The sequence below is a fragment of the Poecilia reticulata genome, chromosome 7 (assembly GCF_904066995.2).
Source record: "Poecilia reticulata chromosome 7, P_reticulata-male-v2, whole genome shotgun sequence".
In the NCBI taxonomy this organism is placed as follows: Eukaryota; Metazoa; Chordata; class Actinopteri; order Cyprinodontiformes; family Poeciliidae; genus Poecilia; species Poecilia reticulata.
This window is the reverse complement of record NC_088836.1, coordinates 201,396-223,127: the sequence shown is the minus strand read 5'-3', so window position 1 is coordinate 223,127 and position 21,732 is coordinate 201,396. Positions and strand designations below refer to the sequence as shown.

The 21,732-nt window shown below is 40.8% G+C and overlaps 1 protein-coding gene and 1 long non-coding RNA gene across 6 annotated transcripts in view; one reads left to right on the top strand and one right to left on the bottom strand.

The window, feature by feature from the left end:
- tafa5l (TAFA chemokine like family member 5, like) overlaps positions 1-21,732 on the top strand; it is a 201,153-nt gene that overhangs the window by 68,303 nt on the left and 111,118 nt on the right. For all 4 annotated transcript variants that reach the window (XR_001776782.2, XR_001776781.2, XR_534029.3 and 1 more), the window contains exon 2: positions 12,732-12,881. Coding sequence is in view for 1 of the 4 variants with exons in the window: in XM_008413145.3 (XP_008411367.1) it covers positions 12,732-12,881 (150 nt within the window). In the remaining 3 variants the exon portion in view is untranslated. The remainder of the gene's footprint in view (positions 1-12,731; positions 12,882-21,732) is intronic.
- Positions 11,116-21,479, bottom strand: LOC145552133 (uncharacterized). 2 transcript variants are annotated; one of them, XR_014088074.1, is made up of 6 exons: positions 20,845-21,479; positions 20,634-20,762; positions 15,824-20,553; positions 13,442-14,840; positions 12,394-12,420; positions 11,116-11,697 (listed from the first exon to the last, which is right to left on the bottom strand). It is a non-coding gene; the product is annotated as an uncharacterized LOC145552133 (long non-coding RNA). The 2 variants fall into 2 exon arrangements; XR_014088073.1 differs by having other exon boundaries at positions 15,824-20,762.

Genomic DNA, 21,732 nt, shown 5'->3' with positions numbered 1-21,732 from the left:
TTTCATAAATGTAAACAAGAACTCCTTTTTTGGAGGGGCAGGGGGTCCGCTGCGAATCGTCCTGAGTTTTTCTGTGAAGCTCTTTGCAGAAAATCCCATCGCTTCACCTTGAGAATATTCCGGCTGTGTGTTTGAGCTGCTGGAAATTCACACAGTATTCTTATGGAAGTTTATTTAAACACAACTATGCATGATTCATACTTAAAAAAACATAAGGCCATTATAGAGTATTTACCTTATGATAGCTTCCTCTTGTTCATTTTTGTCACACCTACATATTTTTAGATTTTTCACTAATAATAATGATGATTTAATAAGAGAAAAAGCCTGTAAACTAACCAGACCATATGGAAACAGAAATAAACATGAAGGGATTTTGAGCAAGACACACCTGTTCAACATCTTTCCACAACTGCGATTTTGGACTTTATCTAGGTCACTCTTTTTCTCCTTGATTTATGAACCATGATCACTGCTATAGTTCATATGGTTCTGAAGGTCTAGTGTAACGTTTTTATTAAATGCGCAGGTCTGACTGCAAGGTTTAGTTTTAACCACTTTGTAGAATCAGAAGTAGGTACGGCATGGAGTCATGATTGGGTGGGTAATTGATGCAACTGATGCAAAGAGGTTTGTTTATATTGCTATTTATTGCACAAATAGCCATGACAATAATAATAATAATAATAATAATAATAATAATAGCAACTAAACAAAAATAAATTGCTCAAAAGAAACAGAGGGGGAAAAAACAAACAAACCATCCATTTTCTTTCACCCTTGTCCCTCAGTGGGGTCGGGAGGGTTGCTGGTGCCTATCTCCAGCTGGCGTGCCGGGCGAGAGGCGGGGTCACCCTGGACAGGTTGCCAGTCTGTCACAGGGCAACACAGAGACACACAGGACACACAACCATGCACACACACACTCACACCTAGGGGCAATTTAGACAGACCAATTAACCTAACAGTCATGTTTTTGGACTGTGGGAGGAAACCGGAGTACCCGGAGAAAACCAAACATGCACAGGGAGAACATGCAAACTCCATGCAGAGGGACCGGGGCTGGGAATTGAACCCAGAACCTTCTTGCTGCAAGGCAACAGCTCTACCAACTGCGCCACTGTGCAGCCCACAAACAAACCAACAAAGAAATAATAATAATAATCAGTGATACTTCAAAACCAAATAGAGTTCAAAAGAAGTCCAAGAACAAGGGGAGAATAGTTCTTTTCCTTTTAATACTCCTTTAGAGTTTAGTTTGTTTCCTGTGTGGAAAGTGTTGTATGGTTTTCCTGTGTGAAGAGTGTCATTTGGTTTTCCTGTGTGGTTTTCCTGGTCGTTTTCCTACCACCAGGTGGTGTGTGGGTAGCTCGCCATCCTCCGTCATCAAGTGAGTCGATGAAGGGGGAAAAAAAAACCTGACCTAAAAGGCCAGAAAACATACATTAAGTTAATATATAAATGGTATATTTATATAAGCTAATTGGGGAAAAAAAGAAAAACAATTAAATACGTACTTGCTATGTATTAACAACTTCATAAAAATAGGAAAGAAGAAAAAAAGTCTTTAAAAAGTGCACTTCATAATTCAAGTTCAAAATTTCTCAAATAAAGTAATTAGCAGTCGCTACAAACAACAACTAATAATAAATCAAATCAATCAACTTAAGAATGTGATTGATCAAAGTAGCTACAAACAAAATCATATCAGGTACCAGACTTCATTGCTGCACCAGCATGGAATGCAACAAACAAAGAAACCATGAAAAATAATCAAATCTAAAGTTGAAGGGGACGCCTTTAAACATTAAAGGTGTGGTCTTTAATTCGGCTTTAACAGTGTGACTTTTCATTGAGTAAGTAATTAGTAAGTGGACTGAACTGATGTGGGCAACTGATTGTTGAGTTGGTAGCTAATGCTAAGTGGTTTAGCCGTCGAGTAATGGATTGTCGGAGGAGGTGGATGCAATGTTAACTTGTTCTCATCAGGAAGGTATACCAGCCGTCAACGAATCCCAACCTGGTGAGTATTGCAGCGGATATATTAGCGGAGCTATTATTGCAGATACAACGTCAAGTCAGATGGTATTTAACAACTCACCGCAGATCCTCAAATTTTAGGGATTAAATTGTTCAATGATGAGTCGATTTGGAAATTTCAGATTGTTTTATGAACAACCAATGCCACAACCAACAGGGAGCAGCAGCATAGTGGAAAATCAGAGGAAATACACATGAGGATCCCAGAGCTTAAAGGGAAGGTGGTTGGTCATGTGGGTTACACTAGATCTGATCTTATGTGTTCTTTCTGCTGATTTTGTCCATTGTTCTCTAGCTTGCTCTCGCACTGCAATGAGTCAAACAAGTCACACTCTTTGAAAACATGTTCTCCTCCTCAACTGTGGGGGTGCTGCACCAAGAATGACATGAAAAGCTTAGAAGACACTGAACACATCTTCTTTCTTAGCAAAATGTAAAACCATCAGATTTTAGTGGTTGTAGAATTTATCTCATGTCTTTAATAAAAGACCACAATCCACTTCTCCTGCTAGTGTTAGGCTAGCATGTTTGCTTTGGTTGTATTTACCCAGAATGCTCTGTGCTGTAGTCCACTTCCTGCTTTTGGAGAGGTCTCCGGTTCGCTTGATATTCACATGTGCATTGGAACCACACCAGAGTTCACTTCAACCAAACTGAAGTTTTGGTTAAAGTGAGAGTTTTTAGGGGACCAGAGTCAGCTGTTTGGTCTGCGTCAGAGTTTTATTGATTCACACAAACAATCTAAACTTTCTAGGCAAATGAATTACTTTGATTACAAGTAATGTAATGTCAAAGGTCACATGTGGGGTACCTCAAGGTTCAATCCTAGGACCCCTTCTTTTCAATATTTATATGCTCCCACTGGCTCAGGTTATAACAGGAAATAAGATTAGTTACCATAACTACGCGGACGATACACAGCTCTACATCATGATGGCACCAGGTAACTCTGAACCCATCCAATCGCTGAATAGATGCTTAGAACAGATAAATGTGTGGATGTGCCAAAACTTTCTCCAGCTGAACAGAAACTAAACTGAAGTTATTATCTTTGGACATAAAGAAGAGTGAACTAGAATCAATGCACAGCTTCAGTTATTACAACTGAAAACCAGTGATCAGGTCCAAAACCTGGGAGTAGTGATGGACTCTGACCTGAACCTTCAGAGCCACATTAAGACAGTCACAAAGTCGGCCTTCTATCACCTGAAGAACATCTCCAGGATTAGAGGACTGATGTCTCAGCACGATCTAGAGAAATTCATCCATGTGTTTATCTTTAGCCGCATTGATTACTGCAACAGCGTCTTCACAGGTCTGACTAATAAATCAATCAAACAGCTGCAGCTGATCCAGAACACTGCTGCTCGCGTTCTCACTAAAACCAGGAAGATAGAGACATAACACCAGTTTTAAAGTCCCTACACTGGCTCTCTGTAGCTCAAAGAATAGACTTTAAAATACTGTTGTTAGTTTATAAATCACTGAACGGTTTAGCACCACAATACATGAAAGATCTGTTATTGCTGTACCAACCGTCTAGACCCCTCAGATCTTCTGGTCTGCATCCCCAGAACCAGAACCAAACGAGAAGCAGCATTCAGTTTCTATGCACCACAAATTTGGAACAAACTTCCAGAAAACTGTAAAACAGCTGAAACACTGGGTGCCTTTAAATCTCAACTTATAACCCACCTGTTTAGAGTTGCTTATGGCTAAATTAGGGTTAGAGTGCAGGTTTTGATGTCTTCGATGTTTTTAATGTTTTTATCTTTACTTTTTATCTATTTATTAATTTCTTTTTATTTCTCTCTCACTGTTTATGTTTTAATGATGTAACCCCCTCCCTCACCCCCCCCCCCCCTAAGAGGCGCGGGTACTGTCCCCCACTCGTAGAAAATGTGGGTTAGAGTCCCAGTTAAACGACATTTAACTAAAGTCCTACGGGGTTTAGAGTCCCAGTTGACAGCGTTACAACTAAAATCCTAGAGGTTGGAGTCCTTGTCAAACAGCGTTTTTGACTAAAGTCCCAGAGGGTTAGAGTCCCAGTTAAATGGCGTTTAACTGAAAAATCTGGAGGTTTAGAGACCTTGTCAAATGGTGTTTTGACTAAAGATCTGGAGGTTGTGGCGTGAAAAATCTTAAAAAAGATGATTTTTCAAAATAAGGCTGCTGAGAATCAAACGTTTCAAGGAACAAATCTTTAATATCATCTGCAGATGGAAAACTCATTCAACAGCAGTCAAAGTGAGTTCTGATTCAATTTAAGAAAAATCCTGTTTTTATACAGCTCCATACACGCGCAGGTGGGGACTGGAAAACGTTTAGCTGCTAGACATCTACATCACTCAATTCCGAGAAACATCTGACAACCAAGTTCATTATTTCAATCAAAATAAAAAAAGTGTGATATTTATAAATATCAGAGATGTTCCAAAAGGTTAAAAGGTGTGATCTACTCATGTGTCAGAGATGTATCTTTGAGTTTGTTGACTGCACATTTTGCAAGGGTGGGTGTCAATATTTCCTCTACGATCAGCAGATGTTCTTAACTGATATCTTATTTTTATTCTTAGGTGTTAAAAAGCTGAACTTTAACTGACTTATGTAAATTTAAACAGCATCCTTCAAGTACTTGAACCGAGACAACTAGGCCTCTTCTTGCTGCATCTCTGATCTGCTTGCATTTCCTGTTAGAACTGTTTTATATGCAGACACTTCTATTCGTTCTTTGCACACATAGCTGCTGTTGAACAAGTATTTATCAGACTTTAAATAAAGGTATTTAAACCTTGATTTTGTTGTTTCTTAAATATGTAATAAAAAGTAATGTTATTTGGAAATAAGTATAGTATATATGAGCTTCACTTAACTTTATGCAAAAGTTAATCCCAGGACTTTAAGAGTCTCAGGGTAGCTTCCTATGATAAAACAAAGCAAAATGACCAATTAAAAATACTCACACCCTCATAAAAGTTTTGGCACCCTGGTTAATTTTGATGCCTATAAGGTCAGAGATGATCAGACATTTTAATTTGACAAGGTTTAGAGTCCTTGTCAAATGGCGTTTTGACTAAAAATCTGGAGGTTTAGAGTCCTTGTCAAACGGTGTTTTGACTAAAAGTCCTTAGGAAAGAAGCCCAGAGGGTTGGAGTCCCAGTTGACGGCGTTTCAACTGAAAACCTAGAGGTTGGAGTCCTTGTCAAATGACATTTTTGACTAATGTCCCAGAGGGTTAGAATCCCAATTAAACGACGTTTAACTGAAGTCCTAAAAGGGGGTGCAGGTTTTAATGTCTTTAGCTTTTTTAAATCTTTTTTTTCAATATCTCTTTCTCTTTCTTACTGTTTATTCAATGCCACATGCAGTTTTTTTTATTATGTGAAGCACCTTGAAATGCCTTGCTGCTGAAATGTGCTATACAAATAAAATTTTATTTGATTTTGATTTGATTACAGCAGACTAAACAGGGCTTGGAGTAACATCTGTACCCCTGAAAAATGTATCAGTTTTCCATGTTTAATTTATTTATAGATAATATTTGTCACCACAGTAAATCACTTTGTAGACTGCTTCTTCTTCATAATGTGTTGTGTTGCTCTTTGAGATTTTTGCCTCTTTCATGTTGTCAGCAGGGGTGCTGCCAGGAATCTTGGGCCCCATGACAAAAAATTAGATTTGGCCCCCTCGCGCAACTACTGTTACAGTTTCTTGAGTCTGTCTGACCCATCAAAAGCATCATAATTTTAAAGGCTTGCAACTGCCTTGCTTTCTTTGGTCCAATACTGATACTATCACAATATTTGCTGCTATTGATTTTTACCTGCAACAGTCTGCATACAATACAGCAAATAAATTGTTACATTTTTTATTATTGGTTTTATCTCATTGAAATGTCTCTTCCCACTTGCAACAGTTTCAGACAACGTGCAAAATATACATAAAATAATCCAGACTTTAAAAAAAATGCTATGTAGTTGCATTTTATTCAAGCTGCAGTATGTCACTTTAATAAAAAAAATAAGTTTTTTCAATATTTGTTAAAGCTGTCACCATGTCATAATCTGTGAAAAAATCAATCTCCTCCACCTCCTCCCTGAACTACTATTGCTAGCTAAAGTAATGCACCGTTCTGACCAAAAACAACCAATCAGAACCAAGAGGAAGGTTTTAGTTTTTTCTCTCTTTTTTACTTTGCTCCCTCCCTGCCCTTGCCTGCCCTGCTCGCTCTGTTTTTGTCCCGTCTTTTTCTATATTTTTGGAGCCTTTCTTTGCACATTATCCAAATCTACAATCTGGTCAACCGATCTCTCAATGCAATTGATCAAATTTTTGACGAAAAGTCTGGGCACAGGAGAGCCGTCTTGTCCTGCGGGGACACACCTGGCGGGATTCACCCAGGATTTATTCATAACAGGATTTCTGCTGTTTGGAGCTTGTGGATTCCTGGCTTATCAACAAATTTGTGACGGACTTGGCCGAACTAGCGAACACTCAGACTGTTGGTGTGGACAGAGACGAGGACTCTAAAACTCACTAACCAGATGGAATCGATCTTGGGGAAGTTACTAGTTTCGGCTCAGTGGGACGACCAAACTAATTTGGATGATTGGGTACTGAGATGTATCGGAGAGACTTTAGGGAAGATTGAAATTTAAAATCTTCCCCACCTAAGACATTCTGTTTATGAATTGGCTTGCCCCGTGTGGCCTTGGAAGGGCTGCATATCACTAATCTCCTCGAAGATATGTAAACACAACGCGCTTCCCTCCTCACCCCCTCCTGTATCCATGGAGTTGCGAAGCTGAACACTCCTAAGGACATTCCTAGATAAATAACACCTTATCAGACTCTACCAGGGTGCTCAGTAACTTTCCTTCATGGCCCTTTGACGTCACCGCCTTCACTCCTGTCTTTGTTTTGCCCCTTTGTTTTGTCTGAATGTTGCCACCTGCCCTAGTGTCCATTCTTCTTTTTTGTTTTAGAAACGGTGGAGTGCTCCCTCTTTAACCCAGAAAAAGATTATTTTAGTTTATTAGTAATATCACAAATTGTGGAGTACGCACTATTTAGAGCAATATTATACAGCCCAGAAATGGAATCAGAATTAGAATTATAACTTACAAACTTGGAATCCAGAAATACTTAACAAGAACAGTCACTGCTTAGTTTATATTACTTTGAAATTTCTGAATTTATTTATTTTTTTTACTTCAAGTTTAAAAAAAAGACCTTAGAGCTGCTCCCACTCTAAGGTCAGCAGAGAGCGAGCAGCAGGCGCTGCTGCCCTCCGATAACATTTATGCATAAAAATTTACATTTTAAATTTTTTTTATAATTAGCTTTTTTTTGTTTATTCTGTAAACATGTAAAAATATTACATAATTTATTTGGCAATGCTCCCTAATGAGAATGGCTATTTTTAGAACTTGCCCGGCGGGCGACTGACAAGGGGCCCGCGGGCACCGCGTTGGTGGCCCCTGTTCTAACACAACTGTGCAACTCCGCACAGTAGCAGGTCTCCTTCGCTGCCGCACAGGTGTAAACCCAGCGTCGTAGCGCTCATATGTTGCGTTTAAAGGTGGCAAACCTGATTACCACATGTTAACAACGGATTAAACAGTTTTACCTGCTGATAAAAGTGACAGAGGACACAGATATGGTTAGTGTGGAAACCCCTACTGTATCAAATTGACAGAGGAATAACAGACTTGGCCGTTCTAAAGTAAAAACCCAGCGCATACAGGGTTCATGTTTTTTTTTTCTTTTTCATCCAGACGGCTTCCCGTGCCCCCCCTGCAATGGCAACTTTTTTTTCAACACAATGCTTATGTGTCTCTATACAGCTAGCTTTGCTAACATCACGTCAACAGAGCTTACCTTTCGTTGAGATACTTTTCTAAGTGACGAAAAATGTTAGACCTAGTCCCCACTGTCTGTGAAAGCGAAGCGCTGCTGAGTTAGCTGTGGTCATCGGATTTCTTATAATTTATGCAGCGCTATTCTATTACTGACGATTAGACAGATCTTCTGCCGCTGAGAGAAAAGCACTGCGCATGTCTTGGACCACCGCGCGCGAGTGAAAGGTGGGGACGGAGGGGGCAGAAACATAAACACGTAATTGGCAAGTCACGTTATTGGTTGGATTTTTATCGGTGCGTTTTGCATCCACTGAAAACAAAGATGTTAACAAATAAACTGGACAGTATGCTGTACGTTTAGTGATATTTTCACAGTAGCGGTCTCGACCGGTCTTGAAATAAAATGCCGAGTCCTCAGAGCCCGAGACCGAGACAATACCGAGACCAAATGCGACTCGACCGAGACCATCAAAAAATGGTCTCGAGACCGGTATCAAGACCAAGACCGATCTGGAGTGCTACAACACTGGGTAAGGGGCTTATGTTGGTATCGGGGATTAGAGCAGCTGCTGACTGACTCATCTGTTGTCAAGTAAAAGGTACAGGGACAAGTTAAATATATGAATATCTTGGTATTTCTTTTCTTTAATTCATTAAATGCTATGGAGGCAAACACTAGTCTGTAGCAAAGCTAGCTATGCTAAGCGGTTGATAATCTCACACTCACCTCTCTTGGAAAAAAACTGGGTTACAAATAGATACTTTAGTCTTTTTCTCTCATATCTCTATTTTTTTGAAAACTTGACTATTATTTTTCTAGGCAGCATAGAAACTGCCACAGGTTCTTGTCTTATACTGATTGCTGCTGAAAACGTCACAGTCAAGCGCGCTAAGCAGGAACGGACCATTTAACGCAGATACAGGGGGGTTCAGGGCAAATATGGATGTGTGTTTTTTGGTCTGGGACTGGGAGGGGCAACATTTAATATTTACCTGCAATGAACTGGCGACCTGTACCCTGTCTCTCGCCCATTGACAGCTGGACATAGGCACCAGCACCCCTTCTGATCCCAATGGAATAAGGGTGTAAGAAAATGGGTGGATGGATGGATGCTGTGCATGAGTTTTCTCAATTTTTCTTTGTTTGGCAATCAGGCCTTTTTCATTTATGAAATGATGCAGACTTTCCACATTTTTTTGTTAATGACCACATTATGCAAAAAGATGAGAAAATAAAGAGAATTTTTCTTCAAAAGAGAAAATTGTCAGGATGTGGGGTTGGTAGTGGTGAGGAGATGACGCTTAGGCCCAGATTATGGTGAAAATGATGAATTTAATGACAAAGATCTTACAACAAGGAACAACAGGGAAACAGCACGAGGAAAACTGGCAGCACGGAGACTGGTGACATCAATAGACGAGGACCCGACGAAGAACACAGACAACAGGGGAGACTAAATACACACGGGGCAATCACGGGAACGAGACACACCTGGGAGACAATCAACGGGGAAAGACGCAGAGACAGGACTAACAGGGAACAGAATCACACAGAAACTCAAAAATAAACACATAGAAACACGGATCATGACAAAAATAAGGTGCAGAAAATGTCCTGCCCAAAGTTTCACTAATTAGTAGGAAGAAAATGTGAAATAACATTTTTTGGTGGCCAATTAGCTACCTTTTTAGTTCATAATGCTGTCAAAACTTTACAGTTTTTTTGGGTGCTTGCACATAAATTAAAATAGTAACTCTCAAAATGCAGCGTTCTCTGGGCGAATCGTCAATGTGAGAGGTTCTGTTCATTTGCAGTCTCAGTAGATTTCAATTCAGCTTGAAAATTGGTCTGTCATTGAAGCACAGAGCCCAGCAGTCTCCTCTTTGTCATCCAAGTCACATTTTACTCCTGGCTGTGGTTCGTGTTTCCTTAACTCATTTCAATAGTCAAATAAAAAAATCCACACAGTGAACTTTTAATATTTAAAATTGTAGTCTGGTACTGCCCTCAGGGCACGCATGAAATTGAGATTCTGAACACAGAAAAGTTTGTTTCAAATGATGTGTGAGGTTAGTTTTTAACAGGAGGAGGTGCCGTTTTGACTTTCCTTTCATTTTCCTGTTAACCCTCCTCATCAACCTTTCTCTGAGACCATGCTGTGCTCTGGAAATCTGTAGATACTTTCAGTTTTCAGACTAACTTCCAAATGTAGGCTGTTTTTAATAGGTGCTCATTGAATGAGGCATACTGAGTTTCATGATGATATCTAAGTTAATTTTTATGAAAAAGTCCCCAAAATGTTTTATTTGACGGTACTGTGCTTTTATCATTTCAGCCTTTAGACTTCCTGCACAAATATTCTGGTCCACAGAATTTTTCTTGCAAATGTATATGCAAGATTAAATTGTCATGGTTTGATATTACCATCACAAACTTTAATGCCATCATTTAACAAATATTCAATAGAACAGGAAAAATTATAAATTCTTTGAGTACAAAAAACATGTTTTGCCCACTTTGCTTAAAGACCCATAAATAAATCCAGGCATTATTAGAACCGAATGGATAAATGGATGAGTACTTCATTAATACTTTGAATAAAATAGTTGTTTTAAAGCAGTGTAGGAAGTATTATTAATGATTGTTATTGAATGCAATAAGAACTGACCTAAGTCCATCATATTTATTCTCGATATCATTGCACATTTTGTGTGACCTTACGGCCTGTTTGTTACTACCCAGTAATAAGCCCCACCTACGTCTCACAACTCCTCGGACTCACTACTGCCCAGTTCTCTGTCTAACAGGTCCGGAAAATCCCCAAAACTTGGGTCTTACCCTAGAGGCAGTTTATGGAGAATTATCTATTTAAACTGGGGATGGAAGGGACTCGTCTAGCTCTAACTACCTTCGATCCAGAAGTTACGACCATTTTCAGTTGAGGAACAATCAGCTGAGTAGCCCTCACAGCTGCATAACCACTACAACCACTCCTGTTAACGGAAGCTCCTCTCCTAAAATAACGGTACTTGTTAACGGCTAGATTGGGTTTAGTGACTTAGATTTAAGTCTCAGGGTCATTATTTTAACACTCACCAGAGGAAAACACAAAGCCACCACATCTCTAGAATCATGTATGTTAACTTTACTATATTCAGGAGAACCAATAATAATTAAGACTGACACAATTAAACTCACTGTCCACAATTCTCATTGATATTTTAGAATATAATTTTATTAAGCAAGCTTTAGCAGGGGCATATGACAAGCAGGTTAATATCCCAAAGATTATGAAACAGGTAAGAATATAATAAAATCAATTTAAAATCAATCACATCCTGTCCTCATTCCTATCCCTAACCTGTGTCACTAAGTCTACTGAGCGAGGCTTTGGGGGAAGCAGGTCAACTCATACCCGATGGTTCTTGGTCTCGGCAGCGGTAATCTTTAGATATCCTTGGTCAAAGTCTTTGTCCAGCCGGAGCAAAGTCCTCTTTCAGAAGAGAAGCGGAGCAGAACTGTTTGTTGTCCTTCTAACGTGCAGAATCTTTGTCATTAAATTACCTCCGTCTCTTCTCCAAGTCGGCTGCAGTAGAGTGGAGAGCGTTGGGTAGAGGCAGAGGAGTTGGTCGGATCAGGAACCAGGGTCGGGGGCTGGTGGAACTCGTCCCTTCTTGGCGGCGTGAAGTCTTTAAGCTTCCCTTGGTCCCGGGGTGTGGTCCTCTGCTGGTCTTTAGCCTGCGTCTTCTTGTTGGCTCCTCTTCTGCGCCGCGGACGAAGAACCCCTTTCCTCCCCTGTGCTCCAGTTTTTATGCCCTCTCAACCCAGGGCGGTCTACGGGGCAGGGCTGCGTGACTTTAGAACCTTCCCACTGTCTGTGGAAAGTCCCAACCTTCCCCAACTCTCTTATGACTCACTCATACCTCATTACAGCAATCTCCTGTACTTCCTTTTGTTCCACTGGCCATCTGTAATTCATAATCAATTTTCCCCTGGCCATCTGTAATTCATAATCAATTTTCCCCTGGCCATCTGTAATTCATAATCAATTTTCCCCTGGCCATCTGTTTCTGCCGCACCCTCGTCCTGCTCAGTGTACTCAGCTCAACAAAGTCTATTCTCCTTCTTAGTCTTTCTTTCATTACAAAACATAATCAATGTGTTACTTTATCAACTTATTACTTCAGTATGTTTCTTCCTCACTTTGGGGAAATCTCTAATCTTTAATAATCAATGATCATTATACAACAATCAAGTTGTTACTGTTAACTCAAAAGTACAAACCTAAATTTCCATAATGCATTATAACATTTAACTGATCAAAAATACAGAACATATATTTTGATTATACATTACAGACATTCCTTCTCTGACATGTGTATTATTATTTTATACTTGTTACTCTTAATCATAATTAAATTAATATACAAGATTTACTGTTATTTCTCAGGCCTTAATTCCGTTTTCTGCATGCACCTGGACAGATCTCACATTCTCATACCAGTTTTCACGACAGGCCTTAGAGGTCACACATTTAATAATTATCAGAAAAATTATTTAATGTGGTGTAAAACTAACAATGAACAAGCTGGATTGATAAATGCAATGAAATCCTTGACGAAAATGTGATTAGACTGCAGAGACTGGTTCAGTTAGAGACATGTCTCTGGAAAGCATATTCATGAGACGTAAAACACATAAACATATCCGAGCTAGGTTCTATGCAAACAGCTGATTTTACCTTCCAACACCAGTTGCTCCTATTTAAAGTTAATTATACTCTCATTATGCTGACATTGTGGCCTTGTTCTCCTCTTCTTTTTTGGCAGGCCAGTTAGTGGTGGGGACCTGTGAGATAGTGATGCTCAACAGAGACAGCACTGTTCCCAGACGGACAATCGCACGGCAGACCGCGCGCTGCGCCTGTCGGAGAGGCCAGATTGCTGGCACCATCAGGGCGAGGCCAGCTTGTGTAGACGGTGAGTACAACAAATTCCCTAACTTTGATCAAGGGACATACTCTCATCTTTTGTACAAAAGCATCAAACAGAAAAACATTAAAGGGGGCTTGGGGGAAGAGGGAGGGAAACAAGTAAAGGTCTCCGGAAAATTAAAAGCACTATATTTTAATTAACCTGACCTTGCGCCATTAACTGAAAGAGAATCCTGGCAGTTGACCCATTTGTGTTTTTTTAGGTATTACACATGAGAAGATTTTATAAAGCAACTAGATTTTTATTGGATTTTTTATTAATAATGTCATTATAATCTTTAGACACAGCAAATTCATTGTTTTTAGTTGGCACAGCAACCTAAGCAATCTATGCACTAGCATGAGTTATCTCATTCAGTGTTGTCTTTTGTTTTCTCACCTCTTTCACCAGTAGAAGAAAATGTCCTTTCTAAGGAAACTATGTCTCCAAGTACTTCAACTGTTACACAAATAGGAACCTTGATCTTGCTTAATTAGTGTGGTTTTTCTTGTCGAAGTAGCAGTTGTTTACTCAGTTTGTAAAAATCTGAACAAAAAATGACATACCTGTTTAAAACTAGACATGCAGATGATACCAGGAGGATGTTGGGCCTCTTGTAGTTTGTTGTGTAGTTTATCTCCTTGTTACCTAGGGAACCAATGAGGTCAGTATATTAAATTAAAATGATATCCATTAAAAGTGCTCTACTTTACATTTTTAGGGTCAATGGACAGTGGCACAAAACAGAACTGACTACCAGTCAGGCATTTACAAAAGTATCTAAGAACAGTAAAATACTATTTATCATATTCAAGGACATGAATCTGCTGTGATTTGTCAGCTGATTTTCATTATCAGAAAACTTATTTCTCTGAATGCCTAAAGTTGGGACTTTGACACCTTTTCATCTTTACTGTACATGGAGGGTTGAAGTAAAAACACAGAAAAACAGAGAAAAAAATTAACCCCCCCAAAAAACACTTTTTTGTTCACTTTGGAAGAGGTTTAATAGAAATTTTTTTATGCATATTCTAATGCATACACTACGTGGTGCATTAGAAATGGGCAAATGAACTGAACCAGTTCTTTAACCGTTTTCACTCCCCAGTTTCTAGTTACAGCCCCTCTTCCCACACATTGTCTGCTTGTAGTTTTACGACTGCTGACCAGGTGAAAAGACAGTTGGAGAAACTTCACCTGGGAAATCCCATGGTCCAGACAATATCAGCCCAAATGTCCTAAAGACATGTGCAGGTCAGTTAAGTGGAGTCTTGCTGTACCTCTTTAACTTGAACCTTAAGCTCCATAGAGTACCAGAACTATGGAAAACATTGTGCTTGGTTCCAGTACCAAAGAAGATACTTCCAAAAACACTGAACGACTATAGACCCATTGCTCTGACCTCTCACATTATGAATGTTATGGAGAGGCTGGTTCTGGTACATCTGTGGTCACAGGTGGATGCAGACCAAGACCCTCCCCAGTTTGCATACCAGCCCCACTTAGGAGTGGATGATGCAATTATATACTTGCTGCAGAGGGCGTATTCCTCTCTTGACAGACCTGACACCATTGTCCGCATCCTTTTCTCTGACTTTTCATCAGCCTTCAACACTATCCAGCGAGGATTACTATGGTAGAAGCTGACTAAAATGGCTGTAGATGCATCACTCAACACCTGGATCATTGACTATCTGACAGCCAGACCTCAGTATGTGAGATTACAGAGCTGCAAATCAGAGCGTCTAATATAACTTTCACAGAGTGAAGAACTGTTCACAAAACAGAACTGCAGCAATATAAACGTCACAACCAAAAGACAGTGATGTGCCTTTTGGGTTTACTGCGTCTCTTAAGTCCATTTGTTCGTCAGTCGGTTGCACATTTGAATTTGGTACTGTGACGTTTGACTCTTCCTGAAGAGGAAGCCCGCTCTCCTCCCATTCAATTTCGGGAATCTACACCCTGGAAAACACAAAGAAGGGATCAAGAGAACTCAAAATGTACTTGATTGCAGATTCCTATGTTACAAATTAAATGAACGATAGTATACATGCTACACATTAAATTATCCAATTAAAAATTTACTCCTGTCAAGGCACTGTGGGGTTCAGGAATTGAATGGTGTGTAACTTAATCAGAATTTGCTTTTAATTACAACATTAATCACAAATTTTAGCATAGCTGAAACATTCTTTGTAACCAAAGATATATTTTGGAGATACAAAGTAGTGGGGATTAAAATGATTTTAATAAGTTAGCAGCTGTACTTGCAAGCATATATTTTCTTCAAAATGAGTTAAAATCAAATGAAAAAACAAAGGAGGTTGTTTCTAATGTTGCTAGGTAACAGAACGACGTTTTGTACCACAAAGTAAAAAGAATGTAAATTAATATATATCAACACTTGTCAGATAAGAGAAGCAGTAGTTTGGATGACGCTATAATGACCATAAATGTATTAATTTATTCATAAATGAAGTCACATGAACAATACAGTAGATGAACAGAATGGGGTTGTGGTTATAATTAATGTCGGTAGAGTTCACAGCCCCTCCTTGAAGCATACAAGGCAGCCATATTAGCTTCTACATTAGCAGTAGCATCACCTGGAAAATTACGACTTTTACTAAGACTGCCTGTCTCAGTCTCACCTAAGACAACATACAAACAACCCAGAAAGTCGCCACCCATCAGTTATCTTTAAAGATTCTAGACTTGGCGCAAGTGATATTCCTTTTTTAAATAAAACAGGGGAAATTTGGGTGTGGGACAGCCAAGAGAAGGGGGTGGAGGTCTAGCAGGTAGCGAGAACTAATATGCCAGCATTACATGGCGTAAGATTAACAACGGCCCAAACCCGTGTTTTAAATCAAGCTTTAATATCATGTATCAAAGTTCATGCGCAAAATAAAATGTACTACAGAAATATGAAAGCATAGACTCACCGTTGGGTTTGCGTTCGCCTCCATGGTCGCTGACCTCGGTGATGCTGGTATTTCTTCAATATGACGCTTAGGTCATGTGATTGGCTCAGTGTTGAAATCTGACAACGATTGCTAATGTCTGTGACCTGAAGTAACCTCGCCATTTTTGTACAGCGAATTTTTAGATGTTGAATTTGAGACAGCAAATTTGAGCAAGTTGAATTTTTACGACACTGAAAATATTGCATTTGAATTTTTAAAAGTTGAATTTTTTTATATGCTGAATTTTTTTAACACTGAAAAAAATATATATTAAAAATTTCATCACTTTGAAATAGGAATGTGAATTTTTTTAACAAATGAAAATTGCAAACGTGTACAAATAATGACACTGAATTTTTTTTTTAGGTCAAAATTGTATTCTGAATTAATTTTCAAATTGAAAAAGTAAGCGCAAATATACAACATTCAAGTTTCAGATGCATTTTTGATTCAAATTCTGATGGCACATATTTACTTCCATATACCTACAGTTAATGCGGGGAGGAATGGCGACTTGTAGAAATGCCCGTAAATAAACCGCACTAGAATCTTTAGCTACTTCACTGACTCAGTTGCTTCGAATGCAGATGCGGATTTTCTTCCCTTGGTTTTCTATCCATACAATGAAATGAGCACACATAGAGCATTTTGGGATCTCTGTTCAAGTTTAGAATTTTTAGTCAAATTCTTTTTGTTTCCTTATCTGTCGGTAGTTGATGAAAACTACCGCCTTGGTTTTGGGAGCATGTTCAAGACACACTTGTTGCTGCCACAAATTAAACTTGGTCTGATTATTAAAGTACAGCCACGAACAGTACAACAGTTACCCGAGCTCTAAAAGGGCAGACACTTTCCAGTGGCAAGTTGCTCTCTATGACAGGTTAATGTGTGATTCAGTTCGGTTCTGGTTCAGTGGGGAGATTCTCCATATTACGGTTTGGAGTGCAGCAGTTGTGCACATTTCTCCACTGATTTGCAGTGACACTCAGCAATGGAGAACCTCGATATTCTGGTTGTGATGGACAAAATGAACCCAGATATTTTGTCTTATAAAAAATGTTCCTGACCCAAACATAATAATAAAGACTCATATCATGAACTTTATTATTTTTTTTAAATACAAATGAAAAATAAAATTCACATCACATCAAGATAATATTATGTAGTTCTGGTGTTTTACACTGTCGGAGCAGAACAGCAGCTCAGAACTCTGAACAGCTTCTCTACTTTTCTCGTCTTTATTAATGTCAGCTCTTCAGAGAAACAAGGTGCTTGCAGTGCTGCTAAGTCACGGTCATTCCGTTACAAAACGTAATGATCGTGTTCCTGTCACTCCCCATGATTAAACTCACAATTACGATCCTATCCTTTGTACTGAGCAGACGGTGTGTCCGTGAACAAGTTAAACTAAATATTGTATTTTAACTGAAAAGAAAGATGCAAGAGATGTAAGAGAGATGTATCATGAATGTAGACAAAAAAAAAAACACAAAAAAAATCACGGTGAAATATTGCTACTTCCGGTGGGCGCCGGAAGTAAGACCCATAATCGTTTCCCCAGTAAGCCTCCCAGGTGGATATGCTCATTATAATTTATTATTGTTTTTGTGTGCAATGCTGAGACAAACTAAATTTCCCCCCTTTAGGGGATCAATAAAGTATTATACTAGATTACTGAGTAATGTTTAGTTCCCATCCATTGCTCCTCTGTTTCCACAATAATGACTTGATTTCTGAAAGATATCAAAATGCCCGCTTTGGTGATTAGTTACAGGTAGTTTAGTGATGGGCATGTCTTTATGGGTTCAAGATGAAATTGTCTATTGGTAATTTCACTTCAAAACTTAAAAGGTTGTAAAAAGTACATGACTGTTGTCGTGGAACCTGGTTGGACTGATTGAGATCTTTCCAGGACACAGAAAACAGATCACAAAAAATCCCGAGGCAACAAGTAATCTTGAATTATGATTTAATGTTGATTGAAATTTATATAATCTTTATTGTAACAGAAATCTAGAAGTAACAAGTGATTCTGTATTATGATTGATGTGATTAAAACTCATGTAATCCTTATTTTAGAATGTACTACTAATCAATGTGATGACGGCCAAAAAAAACAAAAGTCCAAACACAACAAGGGTGGGCGGAGGGGTGCTGGACAGGGGGCTAGAGTCCAGGAAAACAACAATGAAAAAACAACCCAACAGGGTGGAGGGGTGCTGGGAGGGGGGAATCAAAGTCCAGAAAACAAAACACAAAAAACTCAGTCCACAAACAAAACCTACCCAACCAGGGTGGCATTTGCAGGAGGCAGAAAGTTCTGGGAGGTCAGGCAGGCGTCACCGGCACAGGAGGCAAACCCCTAGTGGGAGGTCCGCCGGCGGAGCTGGAGCCGCGGGGGACAGCGATGTCAGAGGCTGAGCTGCAGCCGCTCAGGGGCGTCTCCAGGACCCCTGAAGGCGGCGGCTCTGGAGGGCTGGCTGCAGGCTCTGGAGGGCTGGCTGCAGGCTCTGGAGGGCTGGCTGCAGGCTCTGGAGGGCTGGCTGCAGGCTCTGGAGCACAGGGAGCCTCGGGAGGAGCACAGGGAGCCTCGGGAGGAGCACAGGGAGCCTCGGGAGGAGCACAGGGAGCCAGAAGCTTGGACGGAGCACAGGGAGCCAGAAGCTCGGACGGAGCACAGGGAGCCAGAAGCTCGGACGGAGCACAGGGAGCCAGAAGAGGGAGCCAGAAGCTCGGACGGAGCACAGGGAGCCAGAAAGACAGCAGACTCTGAGAGCTGCACCACAGCAGCGGGCACTAGGACCGGCAGCAGCGGGGACAGATGCTGCCTCGGCGCAGGGACCGGCGGCAGCGAGGACAGGATCAATGGCAGTGGGGAAAGGACCGGCGGCAGCTGCAGGTGATGGATCTCCGGCGGCTCAGAGCGGCGGTGAAAGCGTGGCCAGGGGCCGGGATTTCCAGCGGCTCAGGGTGACTATTCCTCCACTTTGATTTTACACTTTAACCCTTTATGTGTCACTGGATAGTATCTGGTTATTGGTGATATAAAAAATGAAGGAATAGAAACCGGGCTGAGTTTTGATCTAATGGTATCACTGTCGTAGACATCTCACTGCGCCATCACTTCATCAGCCTAGACACATGACCTCATAGCCGACGCCACATAGCCTCATTTCTGAGAATGAGCCCCAGTTGTCTGCAGACATATCTCTGTAACACTTTACAAATGATGATTAATCTACAGAGAAGTATGATTACAGCTATGGAAATAAAAGATTGCTGACTGACTGCCACTCTCTGCACTCTATTAGCAGGCGCAGCATTAAAGATTGGACTTGTTGCTGGAGGGGGTGTACCTCACTCGATACCTCACTCATTACATTAGAAAGTGTTCTATGGGTTAGACATGGGTTAGTATAATTAACCCATTTAAAATGCCACAGAAATCAAGAACGTGGTCTAATAGCTTTGATAGTAGTAGTATTTCTAATAGCTTTGATAGTAGTAGTATTTCTTTTAATATCTGCCCTGCAGAATAATATCCCATTTTAATGTTCTGCTCATAAAACAGTCACAAAGGTATGTATATCAATCCTATATTATCAAGTTTATTAGTCTTCATATCTGCTTGGGTAGAATCTGCCATTGGCTGCTTTACAGATATGTTGTTTCTGCTTTACCAGCTGTGGTATGAAATCGGCCTTTCTTTGTCAATACCTGCAGGATCATTGGAGTGGGGGGCTGGTGTCTCTCTGCAGAGGTCATTGTGAGAAATCACATTGCTCAATCCCATCACATGGCAACACAGAGACACAGGACAACCATCCACACACACAATCATACCTAAAGGCAATTTGGAGAGACTAGTTCAGCTAACCATTTGAAGAAGCTGTAGTACCTGGAGAAAACCCACTCATGTACCGGGAGAACCAGCAAAGAGCATACAGAATAATCTAGAATTACCAACTGCACCACTCCATCACCCAGGCTGTAATTCAGTACTACTTCATAGGATTGGGAGGTGATGCTTCCTCATGTTTTACACCATGACTGACCCTGGAGAGACCACTATTTTCCATGATGATAATGGTGTGTTTTGGGTTGATGTGTAGCATTCTTTTTTCTCCACAAATATAATTTTGCATAAAAGCCATGGTTGCTGTATGCGTTACATGGCGTGTGGAAAATTCTAAATGCGAATATGTGTCTTTTGTTTAATTGCTCCCTAATGCCACTCTTCCATAAAGGTCAGCATTAAATATTTCAACCTAATCTCTGAATAACGCTCACCTTACCAACCCGTGTCTAGGTAGACTGGCAGCTTTGCAATAGTCTTTCAATTTCTGAATGACAGATTGAACTGTGCTCTGTGAGATGTTCAAAGCCTAAAGTATTACTTTATAACCTAGTCCTGCTTTGAGCTTTCTTCATGACTTGTTTCTTTTCTTCATGATGCTGTTTGTTTGTTCACTAAATCTCTGAAAAAAACAAACAAACAAAATAATTACAATATTAATCTACAGAGTTGTACTGGATTTTATTTATGGGTATCAGAGTAAAGACTGAGTGTCATGGTGTCTGGCAATTTGCGAACCCACATGCAGAAAACCACACTGAGGTGTAGAAAAGGTGTATATTTATTGAAAACAAACAGGTAATGGAAAGGGGGTTCTGAAGCAGAGAACTGCCTGGCTGGGTCTCTGGGGATCCTGGTGTGCGGACAAACAGAAATGGTGAGTTCACGTTCATCGGGAATTTGAAGTGTATAAACGGAGAGGTTCGATCTTACTTGTAAGAGGAGGTCCAGGTGTATAGGGGGGAAATATGAGGCTCCGGGGTCGGCGGGTTGAGTTGGCGATGGAGGAGGAGGAGCGGACAGGTAGGTAGGCAAATCGTCTCGTTCTGCACAAGGATAAATCTGTGGATTTGAACAAGAGGAAGGATGTCACAGAGGATTCACAAGGATTCTACACAAGAGAATTCACTGCGGCCGAAAGTACCATTACTGATCAACAATCAGGCACCGAAGTACCCACAGCTCCCTGTTGATATACCCGTCCACTGATGAGGAATATGCTGCAGGTGCGTGCAGCATCATCATGGACACACCCTCCAGGAGAAACGCCTCTCAGCCCCCTCTGGTGGACAAAGAATGGGAGAACAACCCCAGAACCCCAACAGTACCCCCCCCTCAACGACCGCCATCTGGCGGTCCAGAAGAACAGGATGGGAAGGAAGAGCGATAATCAGAAATAAGGGAGGGATCCAAAATAAAAGAACTAGGAACCCAAGACCTCTCCTCAAGACCGTAACCCTCCCAGTCGACGAGGTACTGCCATCCCCGACCTCGCCGACGGGAGTCCACGATCCTGCGGACAGAGTAGGCAGGCTGGCCATCAACCTCCCAGGCGGGAGGAGGGGATGCAGGAGGGACAGGCTTCAGCTGAGAAACATGGAATGTAGGATGTATACGGAGAGATGCCGGAAGGCGGAGACGGACTGCGGATGGGTTGATCAACTTCACAATCTCATAAGGACCAATAAAACGAGGGGAGAGTTTCTTGGGCATAGCTTTTAATGGGATGTCCTTAGTAGACAACCAAACCTTATCTCCAGGAGAGTAGGCTGGGGCTGGTCTTCTCCTCCGGTCCGTAAGACGGCGGTTTTCTTCAGCCGTTCTGTTCAGAGCCAAGACTGTTTGGGTCCATATGGGCCGGCAGCGGCGAATGTGATGCTGAACCGAAGTTACAGCAATGTCCTTCTCGTCCGCAGGAAAAAGGGGAGGCTGGTATCCTAATGATACTTCAAATGGGGAGCGGCCCGTAGCAGCAGAGACATGCGAGTTATGTGCATACTCAATCCATGTGAGAAAATGGCACCAGTCAGAG